At 40.3% G+C, this 15,148-nt stretch overlaps 1 protein-coding gene across 1 annotated transcript; it reads left to right on the top strand.

The window, feature by feature from the left end:
- The first annotated feature begins 588 nt into the window (after window positions 1–588).
- LOC149188171 (WAT1-related protein At5g07050-like) lies at window positions 589–14,455 on the top strand. The gene is made up of 3 exons (XM_089409886.1): window positions 589–1,011; window positions 10,618–10,842; window positions 14,354–14,455. Exons 1-3 carry the CDS (start codon window positions 589–591, stop codon window positions 14,453–14,455), a joined length of 750 nt encoding a protein of 249 aa, XP_089266012.1.
- Window positions 14,456–15,148: the final 693 nt, after the last annotated feature.

Here is a 15,148-nt window from a genome sequence, read left to right as displayed (position 1 = left end):
TGGAGCTTAGATCTGGCCAGAGGACACCTGCACAAGAAAAAACAACCAAAAAATCAGCAGCCAAGCCACATGCAATCACAAAAACAAATGCATGCAGCAAATGAAAGATCTCAGCACTTCACAGCAACCACACACGACTTGCAGGTACGTGACTAAACTAGTTCCTCTATTTGCATGAATGTAATTCGTAAACAGCATGAGAAATGAGATGGTTGGGATTAAAAAAAAATCTGTGGCCAGCTAACTGGCCACCCTCGTCCAGTTTGAACAACGCTCGGTGGGTGAAATCAACACGTGTGCTCATCCATCTCAAGAAGAAAATTGAAAACAGGTAGTGGTGGTTGTTTAAAATCCAACGTAATTGATGGAAGTGAATACAGGAAGAGAACTACAGTTCATAATTACACTACAGTCAGGACCAATGGTTTGCATGGGGCCAATGTGCACTTAGCCAGCTCACCCTCCATTAGTGGAAGCCTCCATAAACAACCAATTGAACTCATCCTTGAAATGCTCTCACCATTCGCTGATTAATTTGCATTTGCAACATTCTTAGCTGAGATTGCAGTTCAAGTCTTCCTGTCCGGCATGAATATCATTACCAGAGTTGCTCTGGACGAAGGAATGAGTCATTTTGTTTTCGTAGCTTACACCCTGGCTGTTGCTACAGTAGTTATTTCTCCTTTTGTTTTTTTCTTGAAAGAAACCAACGCCCTGCAAAGACCTGTGCCATCTTCTGGCAGATCTTTGTGCTTGCACTGGCTGGGTAAGACCACTCTATTTCAGAATTTCTACTTTGCTGGCCTAGATTACACCTCCGCTACATTTGCTTCTGCAATGTCAAACCTGGTTCTTGTTGTCACATTTGGGATGGCCACAGCTTTTAGACTGGAGAAAGTTGATATCAGGAGTAAATATGGCCAAGCCAAAGTTGTAGGAACCATTATATGTGTGGGTGGTGCAATGATTATGGCCTTCTACAAGGGCCCTGTTCTCATTAGGCTCAATAGGGTTCTTCATAACACATGGCTGCTTGGAGCACTAATGCTGTTTGCCGGCTGTTTATTTTGATCTGGATGGCTTACCTTTCAGGCTCCAGTTGTTAAGAAATATCCAGCAGAAATTTCATTAACTCTCACGATGCTGCAAGGAACTCTACAGTGCACTGTGGTGGCTTTAATTTTTGAGCCAAAGGCCTCTGCTTGAAGGCTAAAGTGGGACATTTAGCTTCTCAACATCATATACTCTGTGAGCACCGCATCTTCGTTTTAATAATGTGCAGAAATTCTTAACATCGTCATTGATCATATTGTGTCACACGGAATCAGTCAAGGGTGCGGACACAGCTGACCTTCCTAGAAGTCTAAGACATTCTAATGACAAACAAAACAAACTGGAGCTATCCTTCTCTAAACATACGTTATGATATGAGAAATCAAGTGTTTCGTTCTTACCTTTGTCCAAACGCTGTTGTAGAAGTCCAAGCTTTGTTGATCTGGATGAGCTCCTCCGTTTCTCCAAAACCTGTAATCACCAACAGTCAAACAATTAAATAGCACCTGATTATAACATAAAACAAAGCATATTCAACACATAGACCAAGGAGTACATGAAATAACCCATTAACAACAAGCTATTGAGAAGAATGGACCAATTTGCATTAAAGGTAATCAAAAGGAACCATTACAACCTGAGCCTTGGTGTTGTGCAAGCTCCTTCCAGGGTCCACAAGAGTCTTCCTCTACTTTGACAAAGCTCACCCACTTCCAAATAGAACAAGTAAAGATGACAATCTCTCCTCACAAGCTTCTAAATGGGAGTCCTAATTCCTGCAGCATTTACCCTTAGAAATCTATAGCTTTCAACCTTCCTCCTTCTGGCCCAATGCCTGTATTTATAATGTTCAAGAGGAAGTTAATCAGGTCCACCATCAATGGGATAGTCCCCTCTTTGGATGGGATCACTCCCTTATTGATGGGATAAGTTCCTCTTTGATAGGAGTGCATGAACCATCTGGAGGCGCTCAATACACATCAAACAACCTTCTAGAATGCTCTAGAAATGACCACAAGTAAGTTTTTGAAGATAAAACTTGCGCACTTTAACCTTTTCAGAGGGACACACCTGCCCCTTTAGATACAGAGTGTCCTTGGACGCAGACCTTATGAACAAAAGGTGCGTACCCACAGGCAAGGCTTGAGAGAACCTGCGTACCCAGAGATAAACATGTTTTATAAGGACTTTCTCTCTTTCTTGGAGTTTGACATGAATAGCTGAGGCATAAGACTTGCTCAAGAGGGTAGTATGACTGTTGATAGAGCCATACTGACTGTAAATAGCCATGGTGACATTTTTTAGTGTAACAGATTGCCCCCTAAAGTGCGAAGCCTGGAATAGATTAGGGTTTTGTATTATCTAGGAAGGGTGAAGCGCTTTATCATTTCGAGGATTATCTCGTGGAGAACCTGGTTGGAATCTGCAATTTTCAACACAAAATACATGGATAAGATTATGTCATCACTGAGGTAGGCATTCTCATACTCAAATAAAAATTTTAACTAACAGACTAACTACTCTGATACAGAAATGATTTTGTAGTACATCATAATCATAGACTTTTGTAGACACAGTATGGGCGCAGCCATCTGTTTATGATTAGTCTACTTAGATAATGAATACAAAACTCCTCGCAACCTGGACGGTAAAGATTTGATCCAGGGTCTTCATTCCTACTTCTCGAATTGGTACGATTCTAGCCATGCGAATAAATGAGTCGATGTCGAACATGGTAGAAACCACTTGATTACCAGTCGATAATGTGAACTGTTAACAAGCGTGAGAGAGACCACCAGTAATGTCAATGGTTCTCAAAGTACCCAGTACAATCCATGAGATGTGAATGAATGAGTTGATGTCGAACATTTCACGGAATCCTTCGATCGAAAGTCAATGATGTAAACTGACGTCAAAGGCGAGAAACCTGCCATTGATGCATGCGGACTTCAAGGTACTGACGATTTCTAAGTCATCTCTCTAGATAATGTGCTGATGTCGATAGAAAGAGACCCGTTGTGGGCAAGCCCACAACACGAAATCATTGTTCAAGTTGAAGAAATGTTGCTGTAAGGACTGACTCAGGGATGGTCAAATGGATGACAAGTATTTTGCAGATGAAAGTTTTGTTTGCAGACCTCTTGGACACATAACGACATGACAGATGGTTTGGTGCTAAATAACTCAAAGTTAATCCCCGGAACCCGGTTGAAGACTTTCAAAAGTGGTTTGATCAACTGTGAGGTAAAGGATTTCCCAACCCAGGTGAATGAAAAGTGTCGTGTCCAAGAGTGGTAATAAAGTTTCTTCTGAGACAAAAGGTAACAAATAGGCTCATTCTTCTCTCTTTTCCCCCACCATTTCTGGCAAGTACCTCTTTATTTTTAACAAGCTTGAGGAGGATAACATATGCTTGATTATAAGCTCATCCTTCGGATGAGTCCAACCCAGTTTTGATTCGAACCCTAGGAAGGAGTGGTTCGTTCCTGTTTGTAATTGAACAGGTCCTTTACTGTGAAATGTTTAACGAGCCCAGTATAGGAGAAACTCGGCGTTTTTCAATTTTAGAGAGTTTGAAAAACTTAAGGAGACTCCAAGTTGAACTTTTTCGTAAATTTGTGTCCCTCAAGCCCGAAAAAGTATAAAATAGTACCTGGGGGAACCGCTTGATCTTGCGACCAAGGAGTACTTTCATAATTAGTGTCACTGACCTGAAAAGTAAAAAGCGATCAAGGACACGTCGTTTTATTTCCGTATCGAGTTTGAAACGACAAAAACCCGGCGATCTTTTCCTGATTTTACGGTCAGAAAAGAGCTATAAGGGGACCGTCTTTTAGATCCGTTTTAATGAGTGTAAAAGAAACGCTCGGCAATCTTTTCATGTTTTAGGAGTCAGAAAAGGGCTTAAAAGATGACTCTAAGGTTTCACTTTTTCGTAAGTTTTAACGAGTTCGAAAAAGGGATAAAAATGTACTCATGGTTTTCACTTTTTCGTAAGTTTTAATGAGTTCGAAAAAGGGATAAAAATATACTCATATGGCCGACTTTCAATTGAATTTACGAGTAGGAAAAGACGGAAAGAACTCGGCATTTTCATTTGTTTTACGAGAATGAAAGATAGCAAAATAATCTCGGTATTTTCATGAGTTTGACGAGTCTTGAAAATAACTGAAATTGACTCGAGATAGGTTTCATTTTTACAAAAGCTTGAAACAGACAAAAACTATGCTTCAAAGTAGTTTCATTTTTTCACAAGCTTGAAACAGAGAGAAAACTGTGCTTGATGCCCCCTAAGCGTAACTGCTAGAGCGCATGCCCCCCAGCTTCATTTCATTCAACTAAGTCCCATCTGGATGGAATGAAGGTTCATGAACGAGATCGTTTGAAAGACTCGACCTAAAACTGTAAGAAAATTACGCAAAAACTTAAATAACTAACCTAAATATACAACCTAACATCTATGAGGTCTAGTCAATCTCTCGACTCAAGTAGAGGAGGATTTGTTTCATTTTTTAACGAGCTTGACACAGGAAAAGAACTATGCTTGGATTCGGGTTTCATGTTTACGCAAGCTTGAAACGAAAAACTATGCTTGTTATACATTCTCATGCCCCCAGCATAATGACGCAAAACGAGATACATGCCCCCCAAGCTTCATTGCATTCAATAAGGTGGATGGAATGAAGCTTTACTTTCAAGATCTTAGAAAGACTTGTGGGAGTTGTTTCATTTTTTAGTGAGCTTGACACAAGACAAGGAACTATGCTCATAACTACTCTCTACAATCTACCTAACAAAAAACTTTACTCTAAAAATCTTGATTCATTTTTTAACGAGCTTGACACAAGACAAGGAACTATGCTCTAAAATCCTTGATTCATTTTTTAGTGAGCTTGACACAAGACAAGGAACTATGCTCATGACTACTCTCTATAATCTATCTACTTAACCTACCCTTGTTTCATTTTTTAACGAGCTTGACACAAGACAAGGAACTATGCTCAAAAAGTTCGCATGCCCCCAGTATAATGATGCAAAGCGAGGTACATGCCCCCCAGGCTTCATTGCATTCAACCGGCTGGATGAAATGAAGGTTTACTTTCAATATTTAACTTGAAAAGGGAGTTGTTTCATTTTTAAGGAGGTTGACACAAGAAAAGAACTATCCTCATACCTAATTCATTTTTTAACGAGGTTGACTCAGTAACAGGAACTATCCTCTGACCTGATTCATTTTTTTAACGAGGTTGACTCAGTAACAGGAACTATCCTCAAACCCTACTTGCTACAATCTACCTACATATCCTAAAATCTACCTGATTCATTTTTTAATGAGGTTGACTCAGTAAAAGAACTATCCTCATGCTAGCCTGTTTCATTTTTTAATGAGGTTGATACAGGAAAAAAACTATCCTCGCACACACTGATTCATTTTTTAACGAGGTTGACACAGTAAAATGAACTTTCCTCATACTCACTGATTCATTTTTTAACGAGGTTGACACAGTAAAAGGAACTTTCCTCATCATCCAATTTCATTTTTTAACGAGGTTGAGAGAGGAACAAACTATCCTCGTACTCCTTGTTTCATTTTTTAACGAGGTTGATACAAGAAAAAACTATCCTCGCACTCCTTGTTTCATTTTTTAACGAGGTTGATACAAGAAAAAACTATCCTCGCAACATTGATCATGGCTCCCAACTGGAAGAAAGACATGTCAATGGACACACCTTGATCATGGCTTCCAAGAGGTCTTCATCAGAAGGAAGAATAGTTCTTTGGAAGGGACACATGTCAAGGGACTCAAAAGGGATAAGAACATCGTGTTCAAGTAATCCCATAGAGTTTTCCATGTCAATTACCGGATCTAAATCAAAAGAGGATGAGCAAACAGTGAGAGGCTCACTTACATCGGTAACTGAAAACATGGGACCAGTTGCCACATAATTAACCCGTGGCAGGGTAGATACCACCTTAGAATCAGGAACATTTAGGGGTGACATATTATTGGTAGTCGAAACAAGACTAGGGAATGAAAGCTGGTCTACAGTCACAATACTGCCATTGTGAGGGAAAGACATCACGCGAAAGAGTGTCGATACGACAGCTTTCATTGCATAAACATAGTCTCGCCCAAGGAGTAAATTGAAATCCAAGGGACCTCGAACTACCATAAGATCAATACAGACAGTTTTACCTTCCAAGGTGATAGAAAACTTAGGAAGGATCCCTAAAGTTTCACTAATGGTTCTGTTAAAAGCTTTCAGATTTTGCGTAATAGGCGCAAGCTGAGGGGAACCCAAAGCTTTCCAAACAGTTGAGGATAAAATACTAACAGAAGCACCCTCATCTACCTGAGTACGATGTATGTCCCTACCACCAGCCTTGACAATGATTTGGAAAGGGATGGAGGAAGGAAGACGAGGTTCTGTCAGTCTATTCCAATCAAAGGAAAAGACCTCAGTGCTTGGAGGGGGTTTTATAGAAACAGGTGAAATGCCCCCCGGCATAGAAGAATCTGATGTAACAAGAAGAACCTGAGCGGTATGAAATTCACTCTCTAGATGGAAAGTGGGATCGACCGGATGTGAAATTGAATCGACCACTTGATCAACTAATTGATCATCAACCTGAGTGACATGAGTTTCATTCTCCAAAGGGAGAGTGTGATCGACTGTACTTGAATTTAGATCAATCACTCCGTCAGTTGACGGCAGGTTGGGAGAAAGTTTACGGTAACCAGTTGGAAATTCTTGCTGTGGAATAGTAAGTTTTTCCAACAATGTTGAGGCTTCATCCATGTGAGGGCAAATGTGAGTTTGATGACTCCCTTTGCATAACCTACAAGGAAACCTAACTTTACCCTTTTTCCCAGGAACCTGACTATCACTGGTTGATAGATCAACGGAAAGTTGATGAGATTTTTCTGACCATACTTCCAAGACCTTTGGAATTCCAGGACAATTGACAAGGAAGTGGTCACCCTTACAAAGCCTGCAAGGGTGTTTGGGTTTACGGTGCATGTTGGAATTTTCCTCAACACAACGAACACTTACAGCCATGGTTGGTTGGTTGACTTCTTTCTTATCTTGCTTCTTCTTCTTCTTCTTCTTCTTCCCTTTCTTCTTCTTCTTAGCCTCCTGGTTACTAGCATCAAGGCTTTTACCAGGCGAAGAGGAAGAAATGGAGGAAGAAAAATTAGGCGAAGAAGGTAAAGGGTCAACAGAAGGTTGTTGATGTTGAGATGGTGAACTCTGTTGAGGTGAAGCATCCGGTTGAGATGGAACAATTGGAGTACTTTGGGCCAATGAAGTTGAAAATAACCATATCGGTAATCCTATTGTAAATCCAGGTAATGACAAAGTAGCCATATAAGGAGGACCAACATTTCCAAAGTAAGGAAAAGTACTAGGATTCTCATTAGGAGGGGTTCCTAGGTTGATAAATTCTGGAACATTTGCCATTATATTCAACTTCAGTGAATTTTATTAACAATTTAAAACTAAAATTAACAATTCACAATTCACACTTAACAACTAAAATTCACAATTCACACCTATGGTCTCTAAAAGTAAAAACAAACAAATTAACACGCACTATCAAATCTAGGAGTCAAACCACACACAAACAGTAAGCTCTCCGGACCGAAAACACTAGTTGGTGATGAAGCCCAACCTCGCAGAATCCAGTACAGAAATAGTGGGTGGAACAGTTACCCCGGCAACCTGCTTAATGAATAGACCGGCACAAGTTCCTCCACTTTAACCATCTCGAAGTGAAGTGAACCCCCCGGAAAATCCAAGTGAGTATAACCGACGTCTGCTCCATGTACAGTGGAATCTTCCCTCCACTGTCACCTTGGGTAGAATCCTAAAGATTATGGTCACTAAGGTTACCAACGGCAACAAGTACACCTGGGGGAACAGTCTAAACTCCGACAGCACGCAAGGGCAGAGTAGCAAGCTCAATCCCCTTACCGGCTCCTTGACAGTAATCCAAGGTTTACCGATAAGTGACCCCTGGCTCCTCGACAATGGTTAATCCGAGGTTTACCGTTTGTAATACGTACTGTCTGGCATCGTTCCCAACGAGGGAGGATGGATCCCCTCACTGGTTCGGACACGAGCTCGTGCTTCTCCTTTAAGAGGAGCTTTCCCAGAGTGTAATTGTAATAATTGGATTTGATTCTATCACAAGATCAGCTACTTGTTTGGTTTTACTGTCTTGGAGAGTTAAGTACTCACCTACTCCAAGACACTAGCCTAAGCTATGTTGGTGTTTCAGAGCCTTAGAAATGTAAAAATTACTAGATGAATTTTAATTAAACGCTGTGTTATTAAGGTTGTTTTTACTCAAATGGGTAAATGGAGATGAAACCAATGGTGTTATGACCCGACTCAACTGAATGCAATCGAATATGATAATGTAATCTTTTCAATTCGATGAATCCTAACTAAAGTAAGGAGAGAGTTTCCATTCACTTCCAACAATGCAAAAATTGATCACTAAGAGAAAAATAACAAATTCTCTAGTGCACTAATTTTATCAAGAAAAACTAATGCAAATCAATTCCAAACCATTTTTTATTTTTATTTTTTGTGTAAATTCAAATCAAAGAAAACTGATCTAAATCTACGATTGATTTTTCAGAATGTAAGCTATGCAATTGTAATCTATGCACAATTCACTTGAAAAGTATGCAAATGTAATCTATGCACGTTTTTCATTAATATTCTGAAAATGAGAATTCTAACTATGCAAATGTGATCTATGCAAGAGAATTCTCAAACACAAGATGATTCTAATGTGATCTAAGAACCAATCAAGTGCAAGTCGAGAAAATTGGGTGAGAGTTCCAAAGATCAAAAAATAAAAACACTCAAAGGCGATTAACACTCATACACAATTTAGCCCCCCCCCCCCCCCCCCCCCGGCGAATGAGGGGGAAATTTTTTTTGCAAAAACAGAAGCAAAAAGATGCAAAATTGTGAAAAGACTGAGCCAAACCTCCAAGTAATGACCAAAGGAAATCAAATTAAGAATTTCTCAAAAAAGAGACTCAAAACACCCAATTGATGAAAGCTTAAAGCAGGAATGCCAATGAAACAAGCTTAGGTGAAGATTTATGGCAGGTAACTAGTGGATCTGGGCAGTAAAAACTAAGAAAAAGCAAAATCTAAGAGCAAAAATGCAAAAAATGGAATTTTCTCAAATTTTAGCAGGGGACGCAGGCAACCCGTTAAGACAGGTGCGGGCCCGCACTGTGCACACAGCGACAGTGCGTCCAGGGACGCACTGTGCAATACTCAGAGGGTGCGTCCTACTGGAAAATTCAAGAAAAACTAAAATGAAACTAACCCTAAGCTAACCCACCCAAAAACAAAGTCACAGAGCCAAAAACCAGAAAAATAAACCAATTTTCTCAGAGCAAAGTTCACACAAAGGAAAAGACTTTTCTCATCAATGGAATCCCCAGCGGAGTCGCCAATTTGTCACACGGAATCAGTCAAGGGTGCGGACACAGCTGACCTTCCTAGAAGTCTAAGACATTCTAATGACAAACAAAACAAACTGGAGCTATCCTTCTCTAAACATACGTTATGATATGAGAAATAAAGTGTTTCGTTCTTACCTTTGTCCAAACGTTGTTGTAGAAGTCCAAGCTTTGTTGATCTGGATGAGCTCCTCCGTTTCTCCAAAACCTGTAATCACCAACAGTCAAACAATTAAATAGCACCTGATTATAACATAAAACAAAGCATATTCAACACATAGACCAAGGAGTACATGAAATAACCCATTAACAACAAGCTATTGAGAAGAATGGACCAATTTGCATTAAAGGTAATCAAAAGGAACCATTACAACCTGAGCCTTGGTGTTGTGCAAGCTCCTTCCAGGGTCCACAAGAGTCTTCCTCTACTTTGACAAAGCTCACCCACTTCCAAATAGAACAAGTAAAGATGACAATCTCTCCTCACAAGCTTCTAAATGGGAGTCCTAATTCCTGCAGCATTTACCCTTAGAAATCTATAGCTTTCAACCTTCCTCCTTCTGGCCCAATGCCTGTATTTATAATGTTCAAGAGGAAGTTAATCAGGTCCACCATCAATGGGATAGTCCCCTCTTTGGATGGGATCACTCCCTTATTGATGGGATAAGTTCCTCTTTGATAGGAGTGCATGAACCATCTGGAGGCGCTCAATACACATCAAACAACCTTCTAGAATGCTCTAGAAATGACCACAAGTAAGTTTTTGAAGATAAAACTTGCGCATTTTAACCTTTTCAGAGGGACGCACCTGCCCCTTTAGATACAGAGCGTCCTTGGATGCAGACCTTATGAACAAAAGGTGCGTACCCGCAGGCAAGGCTTGAGAGAGCCTGCGTACCCAGAGATAAACATGTTTTATAAGGACTTTCTCTCTTTCTTGGAGTTTGACATGAATAGCTGAGGCATAAGACTTGCTCAAGAGGGTAGTATGACTGTTGATAGAGCCATACTGACTGTAAATGGCCATGGTGACATTTTTTAGTGTAACATATTGGCCCATAATATGCAGGGAGTATTATGCTTTGCATTTTCCTTCTTTGTACAGACTTACTATATCCGTCTAAAGGGACCTGTCTTTGCTGCAATTTTCAATCCAACTTCAACCATAATTGTTGCAGTGTTGGAACAGCTAATCCTTCATGTGAAATATTATCTGGGAAGTCTGCTGGGAGCAATTCTAGTAATAGCAGGACTGTATATTGTACTATGGGGCAAGGAAAATGATGACAAGTTGGTGACAAGCCCAGAAATCACAACCCTGCAGATGTATCCAACAACATCAGTGATTGGAACATTGGCATTAAACCAAGCTGCCAAAACAGAGGGGGACAAAACCACACTAACACCCAGGGAGAAAAGACTACAGAGTAGAATGGAAAGGACTGAAAAAGTCCACGTCAGTGAGGGAACCTCTAAGGTAGCCACAGCCAAGCAGGATACAGTGGTGCTGTCTATTTCTACAGGAAGCCAGAACTCAACTACAGGACTTTCTACAGGAAGTTCTGTATTTTTACCAGAAACATCCTGTAGAAGCCTTTGGGTAGGCTATAATCAATTATGGAGAGGGATTTGAAGCTTGAAGACTGTTGAGGAGACATGCAACCACTCTTTTCTTCCATCCTCCACTGGTTTCATCTCCTTTCGCCACCATTGCTGCCATCAAATTGAATATACTTGCACAATCATACCAAAGCTGAGAATTCTTTAGGAAAAGGAGCAAGTAGTGGGAAGAAGCAAAGAAGAATGGTTTCATGACAGAGAAGGGGACATCACTTCAGAAGCTTGGCATGACAAGGAGGCCACCAGGGCCATCAAAGATGAGGAGAGATATTGGTTGCTCAGAGGACGAGCAACACTTTCAGTAGGGGGGTGATGATGAGCCCCAAAAATGGATAATTATTTGGGCTCATTCAACCTCCTAATTTGACTTAATCCACCATTCTCATTAGTTTATTGCATGTTTTTGATTATATTTATGCTAATAGAGTGAATTTGGTTATCCATTATGCCAACAAGTCTAATGGGTGCTTTGTGTAGCCTTTTTGGTCAACTTGGAGACAAAATTGAAGGTCTTAATGAACACTTGGCAGCCAAATTCGTGGGAGAACAAGGGAGAGGATTTGTAGGAAGGTGTCCCCTTCATTTATGGGCCCTTACCTCGAACTCTCCACCATCAGCTCGGAGTTCAAAGGCCACCAAATCAATTAGCACAAGGGCAGCCAAGCAAGTCAAGTAGGACTGTTGTTGACTACAAGTTTTGGGCAGCCGAGTCCCTGAATTTTAGGAGGACTGTTGGGGTCCTCAATTTGTATAAATAAGAAGGCTTAGGGCCTCATTTGGGTTAGCTGGTAGCTAGTCATTTCATAGTCTTGTTGTAGTCATTTTGTAGTTCGGTTTTTAGGCAATAGATTAGTTTTGCTATCAGCTCATTTTCGAGTTCTCCTTGTGGACAGTTTTGATGTAACTCTTCTTTTCTTGCTCAATAAAGTTGAATCCAGCTTTGCACCAGCTCTAAATCTCTCTTAGGAGGCTGTAGCTCTTGGGGTTGGGCCCATCTCAAGCGCCCAGTACCTCCTTTGTTTAGTTTTATGTGTCTTTGCTGCATTCTTAGAGTAAAATCTGCTATTTAGATTTAAAACTTGCTGTGTTATTTAGGTTGCTTTTTGATGATTAAAGTAGATTTTCATGTTCAGATTGATTTGGATAGATTAATAACATAAAGGATCCATGGAAAAAGGGGCTCAAGCACCTCTGATCTTACCTCTCCATCAGTGGGATCGTGAGTTGGGACAAAGGTGACCTTGCTACCCACAAAAATGTTGTTTTGCTTCACCATGCAAGTATTAGTGTTGGATTCTTAGTTGAAAAACTTGATATCAGTTTTGACTGAATGCTTAGGGTTATGATTGCTTAGCTGCATAGTTAGTTCATCTGATTTTGTGCAAATAAACTTATGTGCCAATCCTTTTGCTATTTTCTAGGTCAGATTAGGGCAAGGTAATTAGGCTCTTGATTTTCCAAGTCTTCATTTGTTAAACTCGAAAATAACTTGCAGAGCACCTGTTATCCTTCTCTATCTACCCATAATCCATCAGATGATCTGATCCAACCCTTAGTCCATGATTCATACCCTTCATTTGCCATACTTTCCCCACCTTGCCCTAATTCCTACATTCTTGTGCATCATCGCTTCCTCCATCCTTGAACAAATCCAATCGCTCCTTAGCCTCATCCACCAAGTCCTAGACCTCTTCACACCCCTATTTCACCTCCATACTCATTCCTCCATCTTTATCCCTCCATCCATGGTCCAAAATCCCATTTCGAAACATCCTGTAGAAGAATTACAGAACATCCTGTAGAAATCCTGAACATCCTGTAGAACCCCTGCAGACTTCCTGTAGAAGCTCATAAACACAGTTTCTTGGCAGATAAACTTTGTGAGACTCTCTGGAAGGGTGTTAGGGACCCCTTAGACCCTCTCTGAACCTTCCCAACATTTCCCAAGCATTTCTCCTTCTTGATCCACCTCTGCACAGTCAAAAATAGTTAAAAGCACATGCATGATAATTCCAACAACTTAATCAAAAAATACAAAAAGATGTTTTCTTCAGGTAGAGGTAGTCTAGACACATGTATTTTACCTTCGTAGAAGTAATGGCATCTCTTTCAGTAGTTTGCATGCTCTCCTTTGCGTCAGTAGGACTAGCTGGTAGAATTAGGGTTTGCTAGGGTTTGCGTTTCTTTTTGGCTCTCAGTTTCTTTTTGCAATTAGATTAACTTCCTTCGAGTTAGCTTTCATCCATCAATTAAAAATCTTCTTCTAAGAGCTCATAGAAGTTGGCTTAAGCTCCTAGTGGACTTGTGCCAGCTGACCAAGTGACAGCTGCGGCAAGAGCTAGTACTTGTGCATACAGCACCGTCGCTTCCAAGTTTTTTACGAACTACCGGGTTGATAAAATTAAAGAAGGGAGTTCCAGGAGTGGTAGCATTATTGCTACAATACTGGGGCTCACCATGGAGTAACATGAGTTAAGCATCTAGCATCATCAATATGGTAGACTTATTCCATGTGCATGCATTCATGCATTATATCCTTACCATGACATGGATTGGTCGGAGATTATGAGTTGGAACTCTACCGATGGGATACTCTTAGCAAAGGGCATGTTGTAGTTTGGGACCTTAAGCATGGGTAATGATGGAGGGTTGAGATGGTATCATAACCCACAGGTTCCATGATTTAGGTGGCATTAGGATCCAGGAGAATCCATTGGGGGCAGGATTGGTTGGAGGATTGTTGGGATCTAGGTGACTCTATCGAGGGAAGGGTTGGGTAGAGGATTGTTTGGGATTCAGGTATGAAAGGATCCATTCAAGATCATTTAGAATGGAGGAATGGAATAACACACTAGGTTGTATGGGATCCCGGTATCAATGTACAGATGCTTCTATTGTGGATAATAGTTGATTGCTTGATGGAAAGTAAAGTTTGGGAAGGAGCATTTGTAATATTTCATTTTCTATATATGGTCAAAATAGACAAAATCTACCCATGGTATTTACCGTGGTATTTTCCCATGGTATCTTCCCATGGTATTTTCCTTCATTTTTTGAGGGAAAATAATAAAGTAAGGTTTCAAGAGAGTTTGTCAAGCCTATAAAAGGGGATAGGAGCTGGGAATTGGGATAATCTTGATTCTATCTATCTTATTGTGTTTTTCTTGAGAACTTGGCATGGCCAGTTCCAGTTTGATCCTAGGGATGAAAACCCCGTGGGTGTGATTTCTTTGGTGGATCCATCCAGGGTCCACGATTGTGCTTCAATGTCTTTGTTTTCTCTTTGATGATAAGTTTTACATGTCATTGCAAGGGCTTCGATATTATTATATGGGCATGTACTATTTTCTTCAGTTAATAATATAAATAAGGGTTGGATTTCTTTTAGATCCCTTGTGTTTTGCATTTGGCTTGTCAGTATTTTAGTTAGAACACTAAAATATCCCAGATGTGTTGATTATTTAGCCATTTTGGATCTTACATAATGGGAAAGCTAGTGATATTGAAGGAAATCAAGCTAAAAATTTCAAAATGGTAAGGTTGATCCTCATCTGTCATATACACAAACTCCTCAAATTGAAAGTGAAACATGTCTTCCCCAGGACTTGGATGAAAAGCCTTATTGTGCCTATCTTTAAAAGTGGAGATAAAAACATCCCCTCTAACTGCAAGACCATTATGATTAGCCGCATTTTAGCCAAGGTGTATGGGATCATTTTGGAAAAGAATATTAGCCTCTGGCTTGAAATCCATGGTAAAAGAGCTAAAGAGCAAGCTGGTTTTAGAAGAAATCACCCAACTATTGACCATCTAGTTACTCTTAGGATCATTGTCAAAAAATGTCGCAATAACAAAACTAATCCCTTTTGTTGCTTTGTTGACTTTAGAAAATCTTTCGACACAGTTCCTCAGGATAAACTATGGCAGAGACCTGAAGAGGTAATAGTTCCTATCGAGTATAGGGTTGTTGTGAGTAGGGT

The sequence above is a fragment of the Pinus tabuliformis genome, chromosome 3_1 (genome assembly GCF_031772625.1).
Source record: "Pinus tabuliformis cultivar Carrire ecotype Pingquan chromosome 3_1, CPIR1, whole genome shotgun sequence".
In the NCBI taxonomy this organism is placed as follows: domain Eukaryota; kingdom Viridiplantae; phylum Streptophyta; class Pinopsida; order Pinales; family Pinaceae; genus Pinus; species Pinus tabuliformis.
The sequence above is the reverse complement of the archived record's forward strand: the minus strand, read 5'-3'. Positions and strand labels throughout refer to the sequence as shown.

Excerpts from the sequence above, each read along its gene's own strand:
- LOC149188171 (XM_089409886.1), top strand. The coding sequence starts at position 589 with ATGAATATCATTACCAGAGTTGCTCTGGACGAAGGAATGAGTCATTTT. Across the intron at positions 1,012-10,617 it reads TTCTCATTAGGCTCAATAGG|GGAGTATTATGCTTTGCATT; the intron begins GTTCTTCATAAC and ends CATAATATGCAG. Across the intron at positions 10,843-14,353 it reads AGGAAAATGATGACAAGTTG|TTCCAGTTTGATCCTAGGGA; the intron begins GTGACAAGCCCA and ends TGGCATGGCCAG.